Consider the following 24899-nt stretch of genomic DNA (forward strand, 5'->3'; position numbering starts at 1 on the left):
GTTAATGAAAAAGAATAATAAAAGCTATTGGGTACTCATTAGTCCCCTGGTGTTTGGCACAGTGCTGTTATGATTCAAGGTGGAAAGCAAGTCTAAATTTTTAGTTGTTAAAGTTAGGAGTTAGGTTAAGAGATGGATTAAGGGATAATGGAACCTTTCCATTTTCCAAGCATGCAACATAGATATCTTTATTGTCTATTCCATTAGCTGGTACAAATGCACTCCTCCTTTAGCCAAATCCTGCAGTCTTAGCAGAGTAAACAGCACAATTAACGATATGCAAATTTAGACTGTTTTCAAAAGTGAACAGCTACCCCCTCCATTTCATTTTTAACTCTAAAGCTGATCTCCATTACCGGTTGGAAGAAGTGTCTGTCTTTGGTGTGATAGGTGTAATTGACAGCCTGGATCACCTTCTCTATGCCACGCCAAACACAAATGGCAGCAACTGAAGGGAAAATAGTTAGATCCTAGGGGCCAGACATGAGTAGTAGTATTGTATTCTGGCAATGCACTGGTGAGTTGAGTCTGGTTATGTGCTGGCTATGAACAGGTGAATTTTTATAAGTACTTCATATTAGGCAATAATAAAATAATGGTATTAGTATTAAGGGCTTATGTTAGAGATTAGATTACATTTTAGGGTTCAGGATGGAGGAGATAAGTGTAAGGGTCAACCTACAAGTTATGTTTACCTCTTGCCAACCACATAACATATATGTGAGAAAGCAAGAAAGGCAGGCTTTAATGCCCACATGCTGTACACGTGTGTCCATGGCGGGTGAGGTTTTTGTGCTGACACACTCCCAGCACAATGACTGAGCTGTCACAAGTAGCTCCTGGTTATGATTGGGAGCTGGTAGGGGGAACTCCTGTTCATGTGACAGTCAATTTCAGTGATCATGTGACTGGAAAGTCAGTCTGGCCTCCCTCAGTAAAGAACCAGTTAAAGGCCCAGCGGGAGAGGAAGGGAGAACAATACAGGAAAACCGTACTGAGGAAAGCATGTTTTCATTAACTTTGGTTTGGTTTCTTGCAATGAATATGTTTTTTTTTTCAAAATATGCACGTGCAAAATTTCTATTCACCTATGAAACACATTCAATATGTTCTTACTGAGATCTTGCACTTACATTTCAGACGTGTGCTGAAAATGTTTTAGATAGGCTATTAAAGGCAACATTTTAAAAGCTATTAAAGATAGAAAATTCTGTCAAAAATATGACAGAAAAATTAAAACTGATTGGTTTAGGTTCTTTTAGGAGTATATGAAACCTAGGTAAGCAGAGCATTCACAAGTGAGCTGTAACTCTGACCATAATTTTTTTTACTGATCTTAAAAAAAATGATTAATCTTGGGTACATATTTATATATAACTGAAAAGCAGAAAGCCAGAATTAGGTGAACAGATGAAATGTAAAAGAACTAAAATAAACCTTACATGTGCAGATGTGCCATATATTCTTCTCAACTTGAGTTGGTCTTTGTACCTGTAAAATCTTATGTTTCATACTCTACAAACTTCAATGTACATTGATAGCTGACCTAGATAACAATACATTTAACAGTTGGTAGGTACAAACTGTTCTCACATTATTGGGGTGCTAAATTTGCCAATGTTATTTACAGCTGGGTCTACAAACTGGAGAAATATACGGAGGAATTGATGCATAGCTCAGTACACTATTTTTACAACTAGTAAGTCTTTATATGATTATGTATTGCAGAAATTGACTATTTAATCAAGTGATGGAGAAAGAGATATTGAAGAGATAATTAAACTATGACAATGACACTTTACTAGGCCAATCAGAAGCTTTTGCATAGGTAGCATAAGAGCTGTTGACTGGAGCATTGTGCAGAGTGCGTGTCGGAATTCTGGAGACCCAGAGTGCATTTGAAACAGCTGATGGAGTAGATTAATAAGTTACCATTATGTTTACCTGTATGGCTTCTTGGAAGGGTTACTTTAAAGAAAATGTGTGCATGAAAAAAGATGGAGGCCACCATTGATGACCTCCTAAAAAATTAATTTCCTGGCCTTCTCTGTTTTCATCACTTTTTGATTCAACAACCTGGAACAAGTATCCAGCAGCTAAACGCAGAATTAAAGCAGAGCTATATTCACTGACATTTTCGTGAGTCTGGCTATCAATTGTTGGCCAATTTCATTGCCAGGCCAAAATGACATCATTCCAGGGCATGCTGAGGAGTTCAGTCGTCTTGGCATTGCGAAATTTGTGCATGTGCAACTCACTGTACATGGGCAGACAAGCAGGTAACTTAAATGCAGAAGAGACATAGTATGCCTTTTCTGCATTAAAAATCCTGCCCATTCGTCCATGTTTTATTTTTTCATAAAATTCCACTTTAAGTCAAAATTCCTGTTCGTTATATTTTTTTCTTTGTAATTTGACAGGCAAGCAGCTAGTAGTTTCAGAAAGTCATCAATGAAGGTTTACCTGGTACTTTCAGTACAGATCTTCTTTGAATGATACTTACACTTGGAGGTGATGGACATATTGGGCAGCACTCTCCAAATGGAATCTCAGGGTTTTCACAATCTGGGTCGGTGTCATCACACAGGATTTCATCACACAAAACGGCCCCAGTGTCACAAACACAGATTTGGCAAGGTTCTGGTTTCCAGACATCCCTGTCGGCGTAAACTTGTCCAAGATGAGTACATGCTCCCAATTCTACTATAGGAAAGTAAATTGGGAACAAGTCAAGAAATTGGCAAGATTTTTTAATTATCAGACAGTGATTAAACATTCCCTTATTCCAAAATGCTTGATCTCAATAATTAACATTTTTTACCACCAGGAAAAACAGTATGGTAATTGCCTCTGATTTCACACCCTATTTCCATCTATAGTTACACACTTCAGTCAAATGTCTGTTTTAGGCCTCCTTTAAGCTGGAGAAAACACATAGAGATACATAGTCATATTGAATTACCATCTGCTAAAGATACATTGGCATTTTGCTCATCTGTCAAAGCTGGTTATTCAGTGAGGCAGAAGTGTGGCAATCACAAGACTGTACAGCACTCATCCACCCCTGTCTATAATATGTATCCACCAATAGCATTCAATAGTTTATACTCCAGTAGCATAGTAAACAGCACTGTGTAACCTCTGGTTATTCATATTGTTGATGGATTTGGATGAGGGCTGTGTACCACATGGCATATTATATATATATGACAAACTTGGCTAAATGTTGGAACACTGCAGCATTTCTTTTAGTCTTTGACAAATTTGAAGTATTGTTGAATAACTAGACTAGCTGAAAAGAATGACAGCTCTTTTGGGTGTACTTTCTGATAGTGACAAAGGTGTAACATGCGTGTGCAATAAAGCTCCATTATAGCCTCCACTGGAAGCACATATGACAGGCTGAAAAAAAAATGGAGAGCAATTGAGAGCCAGAGAAGACTTTGCCATCCCATAAAAGGATGTACCTGTACAAGGACCTTTGTGGCAGGATTACTATGTTTTATTTTAATGATAGTTGCATATCTAAAAATGTCATTTTTTTAACCCCTTGGCTTCGGCGCCTCACGGGCCTTTAAAGGGTTTGTGACGCCAGGAGGCAAGGGGGTGGTTTAGGGTCATGTGACCGCCATAATTGGCTGGCCTGTCACAGTGGTCACATGATCGCAAAAGTCCCCATCGCAAATAGTGATCGGGACCTTTTCATAAGGCTCTGCTAAATGTGCCCGGAGCTCGCAGGGTGTGCGCTCTCAGCACATGTTTGTTTACTTTTGGTATGCAAATATGTCGCCACTTGGCTTCAAGGCTGAGTGGCCACAAGACACTGAGATGCCGTTCAAGATTATATGAGAATTTAGCGGTTGGAGTTTGATCTATATCTAATAGCATCCACTCACAACTGACTCTGCTATAGTCACATCAGAACAAGATGATTTTTATGAGGTGTTAATAAAATACTGTAATAACAAATTGTACTCTTCATTGAATTACGGTGTTGCTTGTCAAAAAGCCAAAGGTAAATTTAACTATCCACAAAGCACATCAAATTATGCAATGGAATGTTTGTTAACAAAGGTATAAATAGCTCACTTTCTTAAAAAAAAAGAACTTGTTTTATTATATATTAAAATATGCGAATAAGAGAAACCATACATCAAACAGCCAGCAATCTAATTGTTCATTTCAAAGTTCTGCGTATGCTTTTGAGACCAGGGAATGCCATTCCTCATTTAGGAAGTATTTCTCATGAAAATAGCTCAATAGATCTAGAAATGACATATGCTGTCACAATTAAAGAGGTGTGAAAAAGGCTTAGAACCTCTGTCAGGTTTTTATCTCTGTCTGTGTCCTGGCTGGGAAGATTCTTCCTCACTATTTATCATGCTGATCATTGCCACTGGGATAGAAAGTGAGGGGGCATTCTCTATTTTTCAGTTGTCACCACACAGGCGTACAGGTGTTGGATTGCAATGGGGTCTCCTTTACCAAGGACAGCTGTCAAATGTGGGATTTTTGTCTCCTTGCTTTAGGAAGGGAATGCTCTGTAATGGAGAAATAGGATAATGTAATGCTGATTGGGGTACTAACCCATGTGTACTCTACTGTATATCAAAATACAAAATAGAACAAATTCTTGAATGGAGTTCTAGTCACATCCTATTTACGAAATAGCAAACAAATTGTAAGATAACCTCCAGTTAAAACGTTTTTTAGTTCTGGATACAGTGAAGAGTGGGTATTGTCATGCTGTCTGTTTATCTATTAGATATATTACCCTTTATTTAAAAGAGAAGTGTGGGATTTAAGAAATAAAAAAAAATCAAAGGTGGATGCTGCATCTGTCCCCTGCCACCTCTAAGACCACTGATCACTCTTTTCAGTCTTCACTGATCAGAGAATTGGTGACTTTCAATCACCAGCTCTCTGTTCTGCCCCTCCAGCACTCATTGGAGATCTGGCCTGTGGAGGGGGAAGGAGCAGCTGGCTCAGGCTCTCAGCAGTTCACTGAGAGGCTCAGGAAGCCCAGCTGCTGATTAGGCATGTGAGTGGATCCCGACATTAAAGTAGGGATCTCTCCAGATTCTGAATTGGCTGAGTGACATCAACTGACATCAGATTTTAGCCCGCCTTCAGCTAATTGCAGGAGACAATATGTAATAATTAACTCGCGCCTAGGTAATTAGGTAGGTAACTCGCACCCAACAATGAATACAAACATTAGGCAAACCTGCTAATAGGCTGCTGCCTCTATACAGATAAAAACCTGCTAAATTCTAATGATACATATAAGAACGCTGCCTAAATGTAATGAAACATTATGCATAAATGCAACTCAGCAAAAAATCTTAATAGTGAAAAATAATGTCTTTAGTGCCAATAATAAGAGCAAGTGCAGGTGCTCAGAATGCACACCCGACAATGGATACAACCATTTAGATAAACCTATAAATAGGCTGCTGCTTCTATACAGGTGAAACCAGCTAAATTCAAATAATACACATAAGAGCGTTGCCTAAATGTGATGACGCAATATACATAAACGCAATTCAGCAAAAAAACGCTGGGCGCTGCAGGAACAACTTGCCCTCTGTGTACTGAGCACAGAAAAGTCGCTCACTCGGCACCACTGTTCAGAGAATGTATTTTTTTTTCACTGAATGTAAGATGTTCTCTGATTGGAAAAAAGTGGAGATCATGATGTCATCTGCTCTAATCTGAATGGTGGAGATGCTGACTGGGCGAATATCTGTGTTCATTATAGAGATGGCAAGGAGCAATCAGAAGAGATTGGCTCTGCCTGCATGAAGGCAAATAAAGTGAATTTCTGCATTCACAGTAGCCCTGCAAAGTTGAAATATGAATAATAAGATGTAGCCCAGTTGGACCATTTTAAGTTTAAAAAAAAAATAATTCTTGGAGTTCAGCTTTAACCTACTCTCAGATCAAACAGGAGAAAATCCCTATTGTACTGGAACAACCTTTTGGATATCGCTAAGTGATAAATCTTGACAGAAAGAGTCATTTTGCCTGAAATTGCAACTTTTCGGTTTCAGAATTCACATAATGACTTCAAAGTCTAAGGCTTTGAAGAAGTGTTACTTAGCAATATGTTACCCTTGATATGTTTCTGTTCATGATTCCAATGAACTACAGCAAAGAATCCCTATTGGAGTGTTAGAAGCAGTTTATATGCTCTAATAGATGTTTCTTGTTATGGGACAACAAAATAAAATGGAACAATATTGGAAACAATATATTTTATATTAAACATTCCTTTGCCTCAAAAGCAATTTCCTATCATGCAGGGTTCCTCTGCATCCAGCAAATATGCTTGTTTACATTTTGGACTTAGTACAGCTCCCACTGGTTTTCTGGGCCGCTGGGATTAATGCAAACAACATTTTGGGCCTGCCACTCTCAAAACACATAGCCCAGGCTTCATTTTGTTAATGGCCAGGGGGGAGGGGTGCAAACACGTCCTTAGCACTAAGGCCGCTGAGATCTGCAATGTTTACATTTGAGCAACCCAGAATTATAGCAGGAACTGTACTAATCCCAGCATGTAAACTAATTTAAGTCCTAAAAGTAAGCAAGGTAAAAACTGGGATTACTGATAAACATAATTTAGTACCAATAAGAAACCAATGAAGTATGCGTGATACTCAGGGCTTTTTTTCAGCGGGAATGTGGGGGAACGCAGTTCTGGTACCTTTAGCACTGAATATATGTAATGGCAAGGGGGTGCTGGGAGGTCTGTTTATGCTGGCTGCTGTGGGTTTATTGTTGCTGGACGGGATCTATTATGTGGGGGAGGGGTCTATTGTGCTGAGGAGGTCTATTGATGCTGTTGACGGATCTATTGTTGCTGGAGTGGGTCTTATGTTGATGGGCGATGTCAATTGTTGATGGGAGGGATCTACTGTTGACGGTGGAGTCTATTGTTGCTGGCTGATGGGAGCTCCGTTGTTGCTGGGGAGGGTCTATTGTTTTATTTTACTGCTTTTATTGTTATTAACAAATTCCATATAAATTATTTAGCATAAAAAAATGATACTTGGTTCTGTATTCACTAAAAGGGCAGTACTGGAAGGTGGGTAGGGGGTGGAACTAAAGAACAGGTGGGTAGAAGCAGAGTCAAGGGGTGAGGTCCTTCACCTATTCTCTGAGAAAAAAAGCCCTGCTGATATTGAATAATTCCTCCTAGATCATGCACACACTGGATAAACAAACCCAATGACCTTGTGAACCACATTACTCCTATGGTCCGCCCTCGTTTTTGGGTTTGGTGGAGATAAACGGAGATGTGAACATGGACCACAGCTTTAGGCTGATGCTGCAATTCATATTCATTTTAATGCAACAGTGTACAAACCAAATGTTTCTCTAAATGATATTTTGGGTTGTATTACAATAGTCTCAGGACAATGTTTCTATACTGAATGGTGGTGAGAGTTCAATATGCATGAGACAAGTAGTCACTTATGCCACCTGACCAACATATTTTATGAGCGAGACTACTCCAAGATTTAAAATATGATTTCAACACACATTTACATTTAAAACATTAACATTTGTAGATCTTTTTATTATAATGTTTGCATACAAGAAAAAGATTGTAGCCTACTGGATTTGCTATGTGACTTTGGGATTTTTGAACCTGGAGCTTGATTTTTCATCAACTCTAGCATAAAAAAAACCCCCAAAAAAATACAACCCCCCCAAAACATGTCTTCCAATTATGTCAGTTGTATGGGAATAGAAACTTTGATCATGATGGACATGGATGCCTAAACCTATACCACATATTTACAGCATATTTCCCCCAACCCGGGAAGTCCAGGTGCTGCATCTGCCTATCGACATGGATAGCTGTGCATGGCTGTACTTGGATATACAACATCATTCATGTCATACTCTTCCATACTATATGCAAAATTAAAATAAAGGTTTTGCTCATATACAAATATAGACAAATATATAATAGTGACTATATGGATATATGACTAAATGACAGCCAATGAACTTAGGACAAAACTGTAGTTTTATTTCACTGTAAATTTTTTGTAATCGAAGCTATGTAACATGGGAAAGACTGTTCTCTTGAGATTATTGATATTGAATCCAGCTTTGGAATTACATAATTAACTAACCACTGCACTACAGCCATTTTTCCAGAAGATGGCAGAGTTGCAACTCGTTTTGCACATCTGGAGCTAATAAATAGCATACCTGATTTGAACTTAACTGAAATGAGATATCAGTTGCCTAAATATGGAAAAAGTGCTGTTTTGGCAGATTTTTCACTGTGGAATAATTTTACTTTGGGGTTTATACATCTGCGCTGATTTAGTTTATTTAGTGTATGATTATTATGTGCAGATGGGGATTATTTGTCAGAATGTTATGGCACAATGCAGCATACGTTGCACAGACACATTAAACAAAGGGTCCTAAATAGTTGTTAAATGTATTCATGAGAACATATTGGCACAGTGATATATAATTATAGGGGCGGATGTGTAGCTAAAACCAGCTGTTTTTGCAAATTGAGAGGCTGAGGATTAAATTGTATTTAATGTATACTGCCGCCCCAAAATTACATTTGGATGTTATGAATGAAATGGCAAGAAAGATGACATTTCCTCTCTTTGTGCTGCATATGCCCAGTTATTTGAATGTGAATGGATTTTCAATTTATGGCATTAGCATAATAAATCTGAACCAAAAATAATTCCATGTGATACTAATGAAAAACTTTCCCCAGTTATACTGGCATTGGAAAACTTATATTTGAGAGAGGCAATATTTGTAGAGGGGTATTCATCTCCCATAGTGTTTTAGGAAACAGCATGGGATTCTCAAGTGTTTTGTGATGTGATTGCTGAAGTTACACTTTAGGACAAAGACAGCCCATTGGGAATCTTTGAATTATGAAGTAGTGCTGAATTTTCAGATTTCAACATTGTCCAAAAGGACCATTTACTAGTTCATTCCAGTAATCCCCAAACCAGGAGGCCTTCACTCTTTTCCCTGCTAGATGGGGGACCTCTGGTCATTAGACCCTGTATGACATTAAAGTGGTTGTAAACCTCAAACATGAAATATGAACAAAGCATAAGCATCTATAGTGTGTATTTGTCTCAATTAAGAGCACTCAGTTCTGTCTGCTGCTTGGTTCCTCTGTTATTAGCATAAATCACTTCTGACAAGTTTTCCTGACAAAAAGAGAAAAATGGTGACAGGGGAGGGAACTCCACCAGATTTACAGCCTCAGCTCTGTTCCAGTGAGCTGTGTGGAGAGGTTTGTCCCCCTTCCCTCCAATCAGCTCCCAGAGCTCTCCTCACTGAGCTCTGCAGAATGTTACTTCAGCTTTCTGCCCCCTTTTTTCTTGACAGCTCTGCAAACTTTATAAATTCAGTACTTTCAACAGATGTATAGAATACAAGACTGCAGATAGACAGGTACAACTTATGTAGGGGAATTTGTTTCATCTCTATGTGTCACCTGAGGCCAGTCACTTCGCTAGTTATATATAAGGGCTTACAACTACTTTAATGTTTAATGAAGGAAGTACTGTAGTTCCTATAGGATATCACCTAATAAGGAAGCATACTACAATGATGTCAAGGGGGAGTAGGGTTAAATATTTTTACACCATTACCCTTGTGCTAAATCACTTCTGGAGCAGATTTCACCCCACATTGGTCATCTATCATGTGTACATACATACCCAACAGCAGTCTAAATTCAATAGAATATTGCAAAAATGTTAACATTAAGCTATATTTAAAATGACATCTTAGATATTTTACAGCCCTGTTTTATTATATGAGTAAATATAATATAGGCCTACCTTTCCCTATGACATCTTAACTCTTCAGGCTTTTCCAGCAGTCATGCTATTGTCTTTGCCAAAGGGACTTCATGTAACAGTTGCTCAGGCCCAATCAGTCAATCCATGGCTATGCCTGAATGGTAATCTCCACCTTTAGTAGAGATGACTTGAACATGTTTCCAGCCATCACAGAGGATCCTGGTCCCGCATGAAGATACAGTATACTTTATAAAGGCTCAGCAAGTATTAACTATGCCCATGGCATATCTGTAAATTTTGTTTCAAAGCCTAACACCAGCCAAAACTTATATTCGTTTTTGAGGGAGTAGGTAAGGGTTAGAACCTCTGTCAGGTTTTTATTTGTGGCTGGAGCCTAACAGGGAGGATCTCCCTTTACTAGTATTGGTGATAACATTGTCATGAAGTCATGGACAGCAAACCTGATAGCAGTACACTAATAACCCTTCAATGAATGAGCCCCACGTTTGGGATTTAGTAATAGCTGTTAAGATAATTAAAGAATCCCAGTACATACCCAAAACTTTTTTGGATCCCAAGTTCAGTCCATTACAAATATTTGACTGATATAGATACAACTAAATTGATTTATTGTTCTCCAGCCAGTCCCCCATCTTGTATTGCAATTTAGATTTAGAACATTTACTTGCTGATTTTTTCCAAGACTCACATGTATAAATCTGAAACACTACTTTTAAAATAAAGTGCATATTTTAGGTAGAATGAAACATTCTGAGGTTATTATCTGGAGCACAATTTTTTGAAGAAAGTTGATTTATATCAGTGCTGCATTGCCAACAGACACATGGGGCAGAGTTATATAAAACAAGCTGAGTTATGATCAAACCTCTGCTTTTTATTGATGTTTGATATAGTTGGCACACGTTCAGTAACAGAAAGCACAAAACAGATCAAAGCTACGCTGAACACAACATACTGAATTAAAATTATTTTACAAGTTTTTCCATTCTACCATCTTGCACAGCTATTTAATAGTACTGTTCAATGTGTAATTTATAGTTACCAGCCTTTCTTGCCTGAGTACATAATATTACCTATACAGTTTGGAGGTACATTACTTTTCAAATACATATTTCAAGTTGTTTGGAAAGATGACAACTGTCCTAAATGTGCTCCATTTGGAAACAAATTCACTCTAGAATAATGGGCTGCCTGGGGAATTGCTTTATATTCCCAACCAAACTGATGATCAGTAACTATTTCTTCTTCTTGCCTTTTTAGTGCTGCTACCACTAAATGACAGATCTCTGGTGGGTTTGTTTATAGCAATCAGGGATTCTCATAGGTGAACGGGATAAATATGGCCAGTTTGTATGGTAGTTCTCCAGCCTGTAAACAGTCTAGGTTTGACCTGAACCCAAAGCGAATCCCTATTGTATATAATGGCAAGACAGTGCTTCACTGCTCTCTGACAGTGTAGTTTAAAGTGGTTCTAAAGCCTTAACAAGTTTTACCTTAATACATTCCTTGCATTAAGGTAAATAATGTTTTGGCATCAATATCACACCCTAACCCTCCTTTTACTTACCTGAGCCCTCATTCAATCAAGCGCTGTGCCTGTCTGCAGCTCTTCTTTCCCCTAGCTTCCTGGTCTCACTTACTTTACTGAGGCAGTGGGAGCCATTGTTTCCTGCTGTTTGTGTCAGGTGATGGCTATTTCTATGCATCGTATTATGCCACACAAGCGATACTCAAATGGAAACTTACTTTTCCTCTGTCCTGTGGTGACTAGGGTGAGGCTATTCAAAATAGGTTCCCAAAGTGGACAATAACAAAATTACATTTGCACAGTTGATGATAGGTTATAAACTATGTTAGTTTCAAAATAGAAAACATATTTTGGCTACCATACTGTTAACAAAAATTCTGGTTTTGTTTCACCATACTCATTGGGACTTAAGCTCATTGAAGTTGAAATGCCATTCCAATTCCAGTTTTCCAAAAAAAGGTTGTAACACTAGGGCAAGTAAACCGTGCCTGTCATTTCAACACCCTGTCTTGACCACGGTACATGTAGATGTGAAAATTCATCTCAGCTTGGAGGAGATAGGGGCATATTTGGCATTTTTACTATTGGTGCCAGAGAGCCTTGTTCTTGCACTGCAAATAACCATGTCTAAACTGGTATCGATGCAGTAAGTGTACTTTTTCTTATTTATATTCATTGTCATATACCTGTAAGTGCTGTATATATCTGTTAGTATACATTTACTGTAGATCAGTAGAGGAATTTTCTGTTTCTTCAAGCTATTCCTGCTCAGATATATTCTTAAACACCTATGGCCACATGGTTCTGAGATGAAAATCGTATCTTACCTGTTCATACCAAGTGGCCTGAACATCTACTTTAATAGAAACCTGTACTTTATCCGTACTAGACAAAAAAAAGCTGTACTTTACTGTAAGTTCCCTTACCTCCCATTTGCTCTCCTGCTACCCCAGTCTGCTGAAAGAGCGCCCCAAAGTCTTGTAAAAGTTTTGGCTTAGTCAGATTTTACACGGGATGTGCAGGCCCCTATTTTAAGGCAGTCCAAATTTGTAACTGGCTGCTCAGGCACTGACCACTCAAGGGAAAGGGAGTGTCACATGTTCCCCCAAGTTCAGAAGTATCAAGTATCGCCAAGCACCAAAGACAGCTTGGGAGCTACATCCACTTAAAAGATTAACAAAATCCTCTTGATGGGTCCCCAGAGTAAAATTAACTCACTACTTTGCCAAATAGGGAAAAATATAAGTAAACTGTAAAATAATATTTTATTACACTTTTTCATTCTGGATGTGACTTATTTCCACTACAATTATGCTATAGATATTTGTTTTTCAATTCAAACGGCTTCCCTGATAAAGAAATATTGGGACATTATCGGGTAGTTATGGAAAATCTCCCCAATAGGGACAGAGAATACAAACAAAACTCTGTATGTCTTCCTGTCCCTATGACAAATACTTCCCTAATCGTTTGCCCTGCTCTCACAGGGTTAGGAAGAGAGGTGAAATGGGGTCATGGACAGCAATAAAACTTGACAGGAACATTTTTCTTTCCAAGTCAATCCATAAATTAAAAAAAATGTTTTTCTTCAGTCAGCTTTAAGCTTTCACAAAAAAAGGTTGTAGCTGCCCTTGAAATTAAGTTAGATGGAAAGACTCATGAAATAATCAAATTTTACCACTTCATTTCTTTGTATAGCCACTAACAGGGAAAGCACCAGATGGTGTTTGTTCTTTTTTAAGACTGTCTCAGCTTGTCTATAGGACAAAACACTCCTACTGGCAACTAAGATATTGGCTTTTAGGTTTTGTTTTTACAACCCACATCTTCGTAGTAAGAGATAAATGACCAGTTAAAAGTTCACTTGAGACAAAAAAGATTTGGAGACCCCCATCCATAAGTAAGGCAGCTAACTGGTTTCTGAGCTCTGGTTCACACATTGGGATGCATTTTCAAATGCACAGATTTGCATGACAGGCCAGTTAGTTAGTGTTCCTATGAAGGTGGTTCACACAGATGCAATCCACATGCAGGGCATTTTGAGTGAAGTTTTAAAAAAGGTCCTATGCGAGTTTGGAGCGATGCATTCCAAACTTGCAGTTCTTAGAGTATAATGAGATAACTGTTCACATAGGATACAATTCTTTGCCTGTTTTGCATAGAAGTGGCTGAAAGGCAGTTTTGCATAGAAGTGGCTAGAAGACAGATTTGCATAGAAGTGGCTAGAAGATAATTTTGCATAGAAGTGCATCGGAGGCAGTTTTGTAGAGAAGAGGATGGACAGCATTTTTAGCATATGAAGGCAGATTGAAAATCGCAACCAGGGGCGGACTAACCATTCAGGCACTTGGGCACTGCCCGAGGGCCCAGGGTCAGTAGGGGGCCCCATGAGATGCTCCTGGTACCTTTCATAGGTTTTTTTTGGGTGTGGTTTGAGTGTGGGCAAGGACACAGGGGCCCCATGATCCTCTATTGCCCGGGGGCCCCATGAGTTGTCAGTCCGCCCCTGATCGCAACAGTACTAAATTCCCATTAAAATGCAAGACATTTCACACACAATTGCAACCCTGAATCGCATTGCGATTTCAACATGCATATATGTGAACCCAGACTGAAGCTAGATTTGTGTTTGCCAATAAAAGCCAAAGGACGCCAACTTCTTTGGCAACTTTGGAGGGCACAAAGGATAGTGCTAAATTGTGGAAAGAGTAGTGCTTTGAAACTTTTTTAAAAAACAGCCATAGGCGCGCAATTTTATAAAGAAAAAAATATATGAAGCTGAGCTTTAAAGCAGATCTCAACCCAATAGCTAAAATCCGACACAAGAATAAAAACATTAATGTAATTTTACCAGTTTCTTTTAATAATTTGAAATCTGCAGCTTTCTAAAAATCCTGGCAATCTTGCAAGGAAAGTCTTTGTTTAGACACTTCCTGTTATGCGGTGAGACTGTCTCTAAACTGTGCTACTGCATTATCATCCCAGGACCCATGATGGTACACACTTTTAGGGCATGGTCATTCATTGTCATTATCAAGACCTGTGCATCCAGTTCTGGAAGGAGTGCATGCAGACAGCAAATACATAAAACAAAGGCTGAAGGTAATCAGCATCTCTGATGTGCAAAAAAGATGGGGAAAAAAGTAAAAACAGTATTAATAAAAAAACACAATTGTTAAAGACAGACTTTAGCAAACTAAATGCCATCCAGTTAGGGCTTAAATCTACTTTAATAGTATTAATTAGCTATGTAGCAATATAATAGTAATTTTTTCTTAAAGTATAATTATTTTGTGTGCTTGAATTCTGCTTAAATAACTTTGTTGGAAAGGCAGTGAGATTCAAAGGAGTTAAGGCATAACTTTCTGGTTTAATTCTAACACAAACATTGTTCAAGGGCATAAATTATGGAAAATGGAAGTGGTTTCTTAGCTAATCTTTAAGGCATTCACTTTCAGTAAACATTGCCAAAATTTCATGTCCAAAGTCAATGCTCCATATTACAGTTAACAAATGTCTACAGCCTGACTTATCTTCTGTTTTTCATTGTCAAGTTGACAGAAAACAGACAATGAGCCCATTTAACTAAAGTTTAAAGCTTGCTTGCTGGCTCCGAACCCCTAAGGATGTAGCAAGGATGTCAGGTCTGGATTTATTAACGCTGAACATGATTTGCTCATACATATCCAGCTTAAGCTATACAACACACACATACACTAAAATCTGTCCCAATGGTCACAACTGCAGGGATTTAAAAATGGAATATTGTGTTTTAATGAACATAAAGTACAACTAAATGCTCCTTTGTGACAGTCTAAAATAGTCCCAAGTCTAGTTGCTATACTATGCACAAACCTCATAATCTAAACACAAAACTTCCTCTACCACACCCGAAGGAGACAAATCGTCATCTATTTATGTCTCGCCTGGTTCTGCTCCCAGACACTGCAGCTCACAGTGGGTGGGTTTCAGCAATAGAGGCAGTGCTATCAATACACAATCAGGGAGTGGTGCTAGATTTGGGTGGCTGCTGATTGAAGAGTTACAGACTTGTGTAATCAGCATTGACAATGCTGATAGTCAAGTCCCCTGCAACATGGAAGTTGCCCATTTACAAGGGAATCTTCCCTAGAGCTTGACGAATGAGGTGAAGCTCTGCTGACTATCATCACCAACACATGTGTAATCAAAAATACTATTTGTTTTTGCAAAGTGAAATTGCACCACATTCACTGGGCTTTGGGTAAAAATTCTTTGCACAGTGCAACTTCCTTTGCAGAGTGAAAAGCCTATTTTCATTTAGTAGATCAACCCTAGTTTCTCTGCCTAATATCAATGGTGGGGCACAATTTGTCTCTTTAACACTGATAATGGGGTGCCATGACTCTTCCCACTGATTTCAGGCGCTAGGTAATATTTTTACTGCCACTGATCACTGAGCCTGTTCTCCTACTGTTGGTTACAGTATGACCTCCTTTAAGTGTGAAGGACAGTGAACTGGCTCTTCTCTTTGTTTGGAAACTTTGAGAATCCTTGATTTATGATGTTCAGAGTCTGTAAGTACTTCTTTTGTATATCTGAATGCTGCCATCAATATTGCGACTCCTTGCAAAAATACATAATTGCCAACAGTTTAAAATGTTTAACAGGGACACTTATGTATAAGAAGACAAAAGCTCATTGGACACATAAGGACATAGACCAATAAAGTGGGAGTGATTAAAGTTATATGTGGCTTCAAATCATAGGGCTTGTAGTGTTGCACCTTTTCCCCTAGTTTAAAATATTTTAAACAAATTCAGTCCTACTCTAAACAGATAATGGTCATGTCATTGGTGTCACTAAGAAAAAATTAGCAACATCGTTGGTGTTAGATGGAGTAAAATAAACTTCATAGTGATTCTGTAAAACATTTATGGCACTTACACCACCTCAGCATTCAGGTCTGAAAGGTGGCTGCAGAGGTGTTAGAGGTGGCCAACACCTAGCGCCCTCAGCTTTTGCAATAGAACTATAATAAATAGGCACTAATCCACTCATGGAAATACTGCTCAGTGTCCTGGATCATGAGGATAGCCTCTGGGACATTGACTGTGCTTGGGCTGCTTTGGACTTTAGATATTTGAAATTTAGATATATAGTATATATTTTTTTCATTTAGGTATAGAAAGGAAATGGTTAAAAGCCCTCTCAAATGTTTTGCCATCTGTATCCCAGTGTGTCAACACAAAAGGAAGTGAAGAGAATGTCCTTTAGACAGTTGTTGCTGGAGAAAGTATGCCAATTGAAGGATCTTCCCTCTATTCCAGTTTCGGTGACAGAGAGAGTGAATCCTCTATTGGGCAAGTAGACAGCTATAAAAACATGACAGCTGTTCTAACTCTTTATTCTATCCAAAACTAAAACATGGACACAGTTTAAATGTAAACAAACCATTTCAGATGACAAAGGCAAATAGAGTCATATGATGTTCCCTTTAAACCATTAGTAATCTTTACAAATCAAAATGGTTTTCACATTTTTTTTTTTTTTTGTGTGAAACATATTTGGTTTTAATTACTTGATGTCACAGTGTTTCATGTTAGTAGAAATGCTGAAATGCAAAGACATTCTTCCAAGTCATAATTGCTCCTATTTGCAAAATGATCTGTAACCAGATGGTATAATGTGAACAGTTCCTTCATAGAGGCTGCATTCTCCAGAGCTGAATGTTTTACAAGTAACAATGTTGGAAAACGAGCATCATTCTGATCACTTTCATTGTCCTTTTTTCCATGAATCATGTCAGCGTTTGATGTGGGAAAATCACATACCAATTAACAAAAAAAGAACCAACACACAATTATCCCTTATAAGAGCACGATTGCCGGTTCTTGCTGGCTGCTGTCAGTTGCATGGCACTGAGCATCCTAAGACATTTGATTTCCAGTCATTAGTTTCCCCTGTCTTTACATATTAGATAAGAATTAAAAGAGAAGTACAGACAAAGCTTTTTTTGTCCATTTTTCTCTTGTGGGTCACAGGAGTGCACTTACCCAAAGTCAGCTGACAGCGTGCTATAACCCGCTATCAGCTGATGTGACAGAGCCACTCCAGGCACTGAAATATTGTTGGGATCGAACCAGCTGCCTGATTGACAGCTGGCTCTACCTCTCAGTGTGATCCTGAGAACCAAATCAAGCTGTGTTTTCCCTCTCCCCAGTATGGTGCTCCAATGAATGCCACAGTTCTCCAATGAATGTCACTGTTCTCCGCTCTGAACCGACTCAGAATTGAGCAATCAGTGGTTATATGATCACTCAGTTCTCAGGCTAAGAGCAGGCATGGGAAGCTGCAGCATAGAGGTAAGTATATATGTGAGAAATCTGGAAATGTGATCAGTGACAACTTTTATCTTACCTGAAAGTCAAATTCCAAGAAAACAGCTTAATACACATTTATAGTTGTAGGAGCTGTTTAACAGAAAAGGGATGTGTTTTCCTGTTTCTGCAGCCCTGAGATTTACACAGCTCTGTCAACAGCAAAGTCAGTCTAGTGACCTGACTTTTCTAAAATATAGTCCTGCAACACATCCTGGTCTCCTTCTCGCCCTCAGCCTGTGTCTTTGAAGTAGCAGCAGCATACTGATGGGATAATCCCTTTGCTCATTGCTCCTGTCAACAAGTTCCTTGTCAGCACATGTGTATACAGCAGACCCAGTTCTGTTCCATGCTCTCCCAGTCCTAGAGTACTCATGTGCTGGGTAATTTATAGGACTGATACACTAGATGCATTTCATGTTTTTTTATTGACTACATCACTGCAATGATTGATGTTTTATACGCCTAATAACTGAACTTAGAAAAGCTGTGTCTGTACCTGCCCCTACATTGAATCATGCAAAAATGGATTTAAACCATCCATAAATGGATTGAAATTTAGTCAGTTCAGCAGGGATTGGCTGAATTGTTATCCATGTATAGGCAAGCTTGTTGTACACAAGTCCATTTATCGATCAACTTGTTGGGTTTTCCTGAGAGATCAGTGCCGCCAGCTATAGCCAGCAACACTTCTCATTATATTATTTATGGAGGGGAAGGCTCCCCACTCTCAGAATACAAGACCACATCGGGAGAGATTCCCTCATCCACCTCAAATGTGTGTTGTTTCTCTTAAAATGCATGTAAACCCCAACAATAAAAGTCTCTTATATGCTATCTTTTGGTCTGTTAAAGTAGTTGTAAACCTCAGCCATGACATATGAACAAAGCATATCCCTCTATAGTGTGGAATTGTCTCAATCCATAACACTAAGTGTTATTTCTGTCTGCAGCCTCATTCCTCTGCTATCAGCATGAATCCCTCCTGACAAGTTTTCCTAACACCAAGAGAAAAATGGTGACAGGGGAGGAGCCTCCAACAGAGCTCTGCTCTTGTGAGATGTATGGAAGGGGGTTGTGTCTCTTCCCTCCAATCAGCTCTCAGAGCTCTCCTCACTGGGCTCTGTAGAGTGTAATTTCTACTCTTCTCCCCCTTTTTTAATGAACTCTTGGAAATCTTTATAAATTCAGCACTTTGAACAGATGTAGATAAAAGAAGACTGCAGATAAACCGGTAAAACTTTTGTAGGAGGCAGAGGCGGACTGAGCATTCGAGCACTCGGGCACTGCCTGAGGGCCCAGGGTCAGTGGGGGGCCCCATGAAATGCCCCTGGTATCTTTTATAGGCTTTTTTTGAGTGTGGGCAAGGACATAGGGGCTCCATGATCCCCTATTGCCCGGGGGCCCCATGAATTGTCAGTCCGCCCCTGGTAGGAGGATGTGTTTCATCTCTATATCACCTAAGACCAATTACTTCACTGGGTATATGTAAGGGTTTACAACTACTTTAACTGGAAAGTAGGGGGTTATAAAAAAACAAAACAAGCATCACACCTCTATGTGATGCTGCAGCCATCTCATGTCAGCTCTAAGAACGGAGAAATCAAATGACCAATGAATGCTCAATTCTGGGTCTGCTCCAAGTGGAGAGCAGTGACAATCAACACTCACTAGAGCACCTGTCTAGGGAGAGAGCGGGAAGCTAAGAGGTGGAGCCAGCTGTCAATCAGGAGCAGGTTGGATCCTGACAATATTGACGGGAGTGGCTGTGCTTTGTCAGCTATTGCTTACTATTAGCTGATTCTGGGTCAAAGTAGAACAAATGTAAGTGTTCTCCTCAGAAGAACAGAGAAGAGAAGTATGGGTAAAAAAGCTTTGTCCTTACTTCTCATTTAAATAAAAAAAAAATAATTTAAAATGCTTTGTTATATCTGTTCAATAACTGCAAAAAAAAAAAATACCCGTTGACCAGGCAGAAATTGAGAGTTGCCCTATGTCCCTTGGACATTTCAAGTGTTATCTCATGAAGTGTAATTAGCCATCCCAATGCTTATCTTGGATTATAGAACAATTAGTCTCTATAGTGCAAATATTTGGAGATCGGGAGGGTTCGAGTAGGTAGAGAGACAACACCCGGTCCACCACAATCCTGTGTTGTCCCCCCTCAACAGGACTTAGAAACGAAGTGAAATTCTGGGAGATCAAGGGTATTTTTTATAGGGTCTTCAAAGTGATCAAGCATGGGAAAATGTGCATGTATTGCAAAGAAGTAATGCACATTATATACAGTGCATCCAGAAAGTATTCACAGCGCTTAATTTTTGCCCCACTTTGTTATGTTACAGTCTTATTCCAAAATGGATTCAATTTATTTTTTCCCCAATGTTCTACACACAATACCCCATAATGAAAACGTGAAAGAAGTTTGTTTTGAAATCTTTGCAATTTATTAAAAAAAAAAAAAAAAAAAAAACACATGTGCATAAGTATTCACAGCCTTTGCTTAACACTTTGCTGAAGCACCTTTAGCCCCAATTACAATCTCAAGTCGTTTTGAGTATGATGCTACAAGCTTGGCACACCTATTTTTGGGCAATTTCTCCCATTCTTCTTTGCAGTACCTCTCAAGCTCCATCAGGTTGGATGGGGAGCATCGATGCACAGCCATTTTTAGATCTCTCTAGAGATGGTCAATTGGGTTTAAGTCTGGGCTCTGGCTGGGCTACTCCAGGACATTCACAGAGTTGCCCCATAGCCACTCCTTTGTTATGTTGGCTGTGTGCTTAGGGTCGTTGTCCTGCTGAAAGATGAACTGTTGCCCCAGTCTAAGGTCCAGAGCACTCTGGAACAGGTTTTCATCAAGTATGTCTCTGTACATTGCTGCATTCATCTTTCCTTCGATCCTGACTAGTCTCCCAGTTCCTGCTGCTGTAAAACATCCCTGCAGCATGATGCTGCCACCACCATGCTTCACTGTAGCGATGGTATTGGCCAGGTGGTGAGCAGTGCCTGGTTTTCTACAGACATGACACTTGGCATTCAGGCCAGAGTTCAATCTTTGTTTCATCAGACCAGAGAGTTTTGTTTCTCATGGTCTGAGAGTCCCTCAGGTGTCTTTTGGCAAACCTAAGGAGGGCTTCCATTTGCCTTTTACTGAGGAGTGGCTTCCATCTGGCCACTCTACCATACAGGCCTGATTGGTGGAGTGCTGCAGAGATGGTTGTTCTTCTGAAAGGTTCTCCTCTTTCCACAGAGAAATGCTGGAGCTCTTTTAGAGTGACTATCGGGTGCTTGGTTACCCTGGCTAAGTCCTTTCTCCCTCGATCGCTCATTTTGTCTGGGCGGAATGCTCTAGAAACTTTGCTGGTGGTTCCAAACTTCTTCCATTTATGGATGATGGACGCCACTATGCTCATTGGGACCTTCAATGCTGCAGAAATTTTTTTGTACCCTTCCCCAGATCTGTGCCTTGATACAATCCTGTCTTGGAGGTCTATGGACAATTCCTTGGACTTCATGGCTTTGTTTGTGCTGTTAACTGTGGGACCTTATATAGACAGGTTTATACCTTTCCTAATCATGTCCAATCAATTGAATTTCCCACAGGTGGACTCCAATCAAGTTGTCGAAACATCTCAAGGATGATCAGTGGGCACAGCATGCACCAGAGCTCAATTTTGAGTGTCATGGCAAAGGCTATGAATACTTATCTACATATGTTTTTTTTGTTTTTCATTTTTGATAAATTGCAAAGATTTCAAAATGCACTTCTTTAATGTTGTCATTATGGTGTATTGTTTGTAAAATGTTGAGGAAAAAAATTAATTTAATCCATTTTGGAATAAGGTTGTAACATAACAAAATGTGTCAAAAGTTAAGCGCTGTGAATTCTTTCTGGATGCACTATATATATATATATATTGTTTTTTATACATATATATTATTATTTTGCCTTGACATACACTTTAAGAATTACATAAGTAACACATGTAATCAGGCCCTTAATTCCTTCCACATTCCAGGCCTTCTGTTATCTGCAAAGAGCTGATAAATCTAAAGTAATGGATGTGATGGAGAGGCATTAATGCATAACTGAAAGATAAAGACAAACTTCCATTGCATATCAGTATGCCAGTACAGGGTTTCTTTACAGGCTTCAACTGATGTTTTTTGATAATTGAAGGTTGATGAAAAGGGGAAATGGGACCATGTGGTTTAAATAGACAATATAATTAGTAATAACTATGGGATATGGAAAAAACAAGTGACTGTGTTATACTGGAGGATGCTGAGAACATCTCTCATGTCACTTCAAATTGTCTCACAACCTCTCCAAGTGACCTAAAACAATCGTGGGGAATACTGCAAAGACTGACTGGCATTGCCTTTAGCAAGTTGCTCATCAGGGTCTCTTGTTCACGGGAAGCTTCAGAGATACTTTTCAACTACCTGTTGACGTGTCCTCCATTTTCCCTTCATAGGTTATTTGCATAGCACAAAGGCAACTGACTTAGACATACATAGTACAGGACAATGGACATGGTACAGAATGGTAAATTTAGATCAATCTCAGGAAAAATTCAGGATGTATGCTCTCATGTTGCTTTCAGGCAGCCATTGTTTTATATAATATAATGAGATTTCCATAGAAGCAACAGAAGCAGCATCTTTGGTGCTCCTCCAGTTCAGGTGGGCAGCCACAAGGTATCCAGCAGTTTAAGTCAATACTTGTCCAGAACTACAGCAAAAAGGAGATCTATCCAAGAGACACAGTTCCAAGAATAAATGTTAACAACTTTTGCCACTGCAAAGGATTGGTTTTATAGCTTTCCAGCTTGCAGTAGACTAATCAACCACAAGCTGGGAAAAAATTATACCTTGCAGATTTTCCTTCCTATACATACTGCAGAGTGGAAAAACATCACTAACTTTCCAGACCTTGCTGGAAAACTGCAAAATCATGCTGTCATCTTTTTTTTTAACCACCAAAGACATCTCAACAGGGGTACCATAATCTACTCCAGTTAGCCAAAATGCTGACTCCAGTCTGACCATATCTTGGAACTATTGGTTTAATTTACTAAAGGCAAATAGAATGTTCACTTTGCAAGAGAAGTTTCACTTGTTTTCCTGGACCTTAGTGACTGTGGTGAACTTTCACTTTGCAAAGAAGTTTCATCTTATGCAAGACAAATACAAAAAAAGCATTCTTCCTTGCACATGATTGGATGAGGAAGTCAGCAGACCGGCACCTCATTCGCTAAGTTCTGGGGAAACTCCCTTGCAAAGTGCAACTTCCCTTGCAAAGTGAACTATTTGCCTTTAGTAAATCAGCTCTTATATGTCTACTTTTTTCAGGGTTCATATCCACTTTTGTACACACAAAGGAAAGTTTTACTAGTATGAGCAGATAAACAGTGCAGATATATTTTAACATTCAAACATATCCAAAATACACAACATACTTTAAAAGAAGAACAAAATCTACTCAGTATCAGCCTTCCCTTTTGTCTGCCTTTGTAAAATATAGCACCAAATTTGTTTTTTAAACGTAATTTGTCACCAGACTATGGACATTCAAGTATTTATATATTCTTAATAAGCAGTGAAAAATAAGATTTAACATATTTGAATGTCCATAACCTGTCCACAAATTAACTTTAAGGTCCAGAGCATAGTGTGGTCATTGTAACTCCAAAGGAACCATTTGTTTTCCTGTGTTAGCTAAAAAGACTGGTACAATTTGTATTATCATCAGAGGTGTATTTACCACAAGGCAAACAAGGCATTTGCCTAGGGTGGCATTTTTCAGTGGGGGCAGCACTGCCCATTGAAGAAGGGACGGAAGAAGGGACACACGCGGCACGGGGACCTGGTGGGTTCCGAGAGATGCTGTGGGTTTTATGACGGTGTATGCACAGCCTGACTCTTGTTCCTGGGGATGTCCAGAGCTGTGAAGGTGAATGTCTTTCTCTCTCTCTCCATAGGGGATGGTGGCTGGTGTACGGGGGGCAGTGGTAGTGGAAGGCTTGGGTGGAGGGCAGGGGTATTCTTGTCAATGTCAGGCTCTTTTTGTGTGGGAGGGGGCAATTTTTGTGTTGCCTAGGGCAGCACAAAACCTAAATACACCACTGATTATCATCCATAGCAAGAAGGATGTGTCAATATAATAGGGTTATAAAATGGTGCCAACACAGGACAAATAGGATAAAAACTCATGTCATATTATGCAACTCAAATCATATTATTCAGGTATTTTTCCTAAAGTATAGAAATATGAGTGATGCTTTAGGGTATATTAGGCAACAATGAACATTTTTCTAATGACAACCATTGCTAAAGTTATGTCTTCTATAGGTTATTCGCTCATACATGTGTAATTAAACTTCATGTTTTTTTAATGTGTCTATATTTTATACACTTATTAATATGCTTGCAAAAATGAAAAAGTCTGTGTAATAATGAACATATGACCACACACCGTAAATGAAAACAAAATCAGCAAGGAATCTACAGTACCTAGATAGTTCATCTTTACATTATATTCATCTCTTTAGAAAAGATGCTAAAACACAATGGTCTCTAAGATGTATTTCTTTTGAGAGCAATGAAAATAGGTGTGGCATGTCTTTCAGAGACAGAAATGACAAAGAATAGCCAGCAGATGGCGACAACAGATAGGTTTCCAATCTTTCCCTGTCTCAGTCACTCCCTCCTAACAAAGGTCAGCAGATTCTGAAACTGGAAATCTGGAATACAAATGATTGAATGAACACTAGCAATAGGTTGTCTTGTAACAAAAGAACAAATCATAGTTAGTACAGGATACAGGTCTCAGATTTATTTCATATGCTTTTAGACGTCCAAAGGAAAAAATGCAAAGCCATTTGCAAATGGTTTTCTATACCGACATGCTGTATATTAGAACTCATGAGATCATATTTTGTTCATTGCCAGCCTTTTCAGACTACAGAGGGAATACTTTACACAGTGCCTTCCAGCTGTTACAACATAGGATGAATATTCATAGCCTAGAGCAAGTTATGACTACATGGAAACTGTTACAGCTAGTCATGACACATTAATCCTGCGCTGTGATTTAACACAAAGAGCCAGTTGCTGGGATGATAACTTGGAGAAACATGTTCATGTAGGTAGCAGAGCTTTACAGTAATA

General features: G+C 39.0%; 1 protein-coding gene across 2 annotated transcripts in view; it reads right to left on the reverse strand.

The window, feature by feature from the left end:
* COL3A1 (collagen type III alpha 1 chain) overlaps positions 1 to 24899 on the reverse strand; it is a 126984-nt gene that overhangs the window by 100260 nt on the left and 1825 nt on the right. Inside the window, exon 2 of one of the 2 annotated variants that reach the window (XM_089670019.1) lies at positions 2504 to 2700. In XM_089670019.1, the coding sequence (XP_089526145.1) occupies positions 2504 to 2700 (197 nt within the window). Of the gene's footprint in view, positions 1 to 2503; positions 2704 to 24899 lie in introns of both variants that reach the window. The other variant, XM_089670012.1, reaches the window with a different exon arrangement.

The sequence above is a fragment of the Staurois parvus genome, unplaced genomic scaffold (assembly GCF_062004578.1).
Source record: "Staurois parvus isolate SC_StPar_1 unplaced genomic scaffold, SC_StPar_1.0 ptg000011l, whole genome shotgun sequence".
Lineage (NCBI taxonomy): Eukaryota > Metazoa > Chordata > Amphibia > Anura > Ranidae > Staurois > Staurois parvus.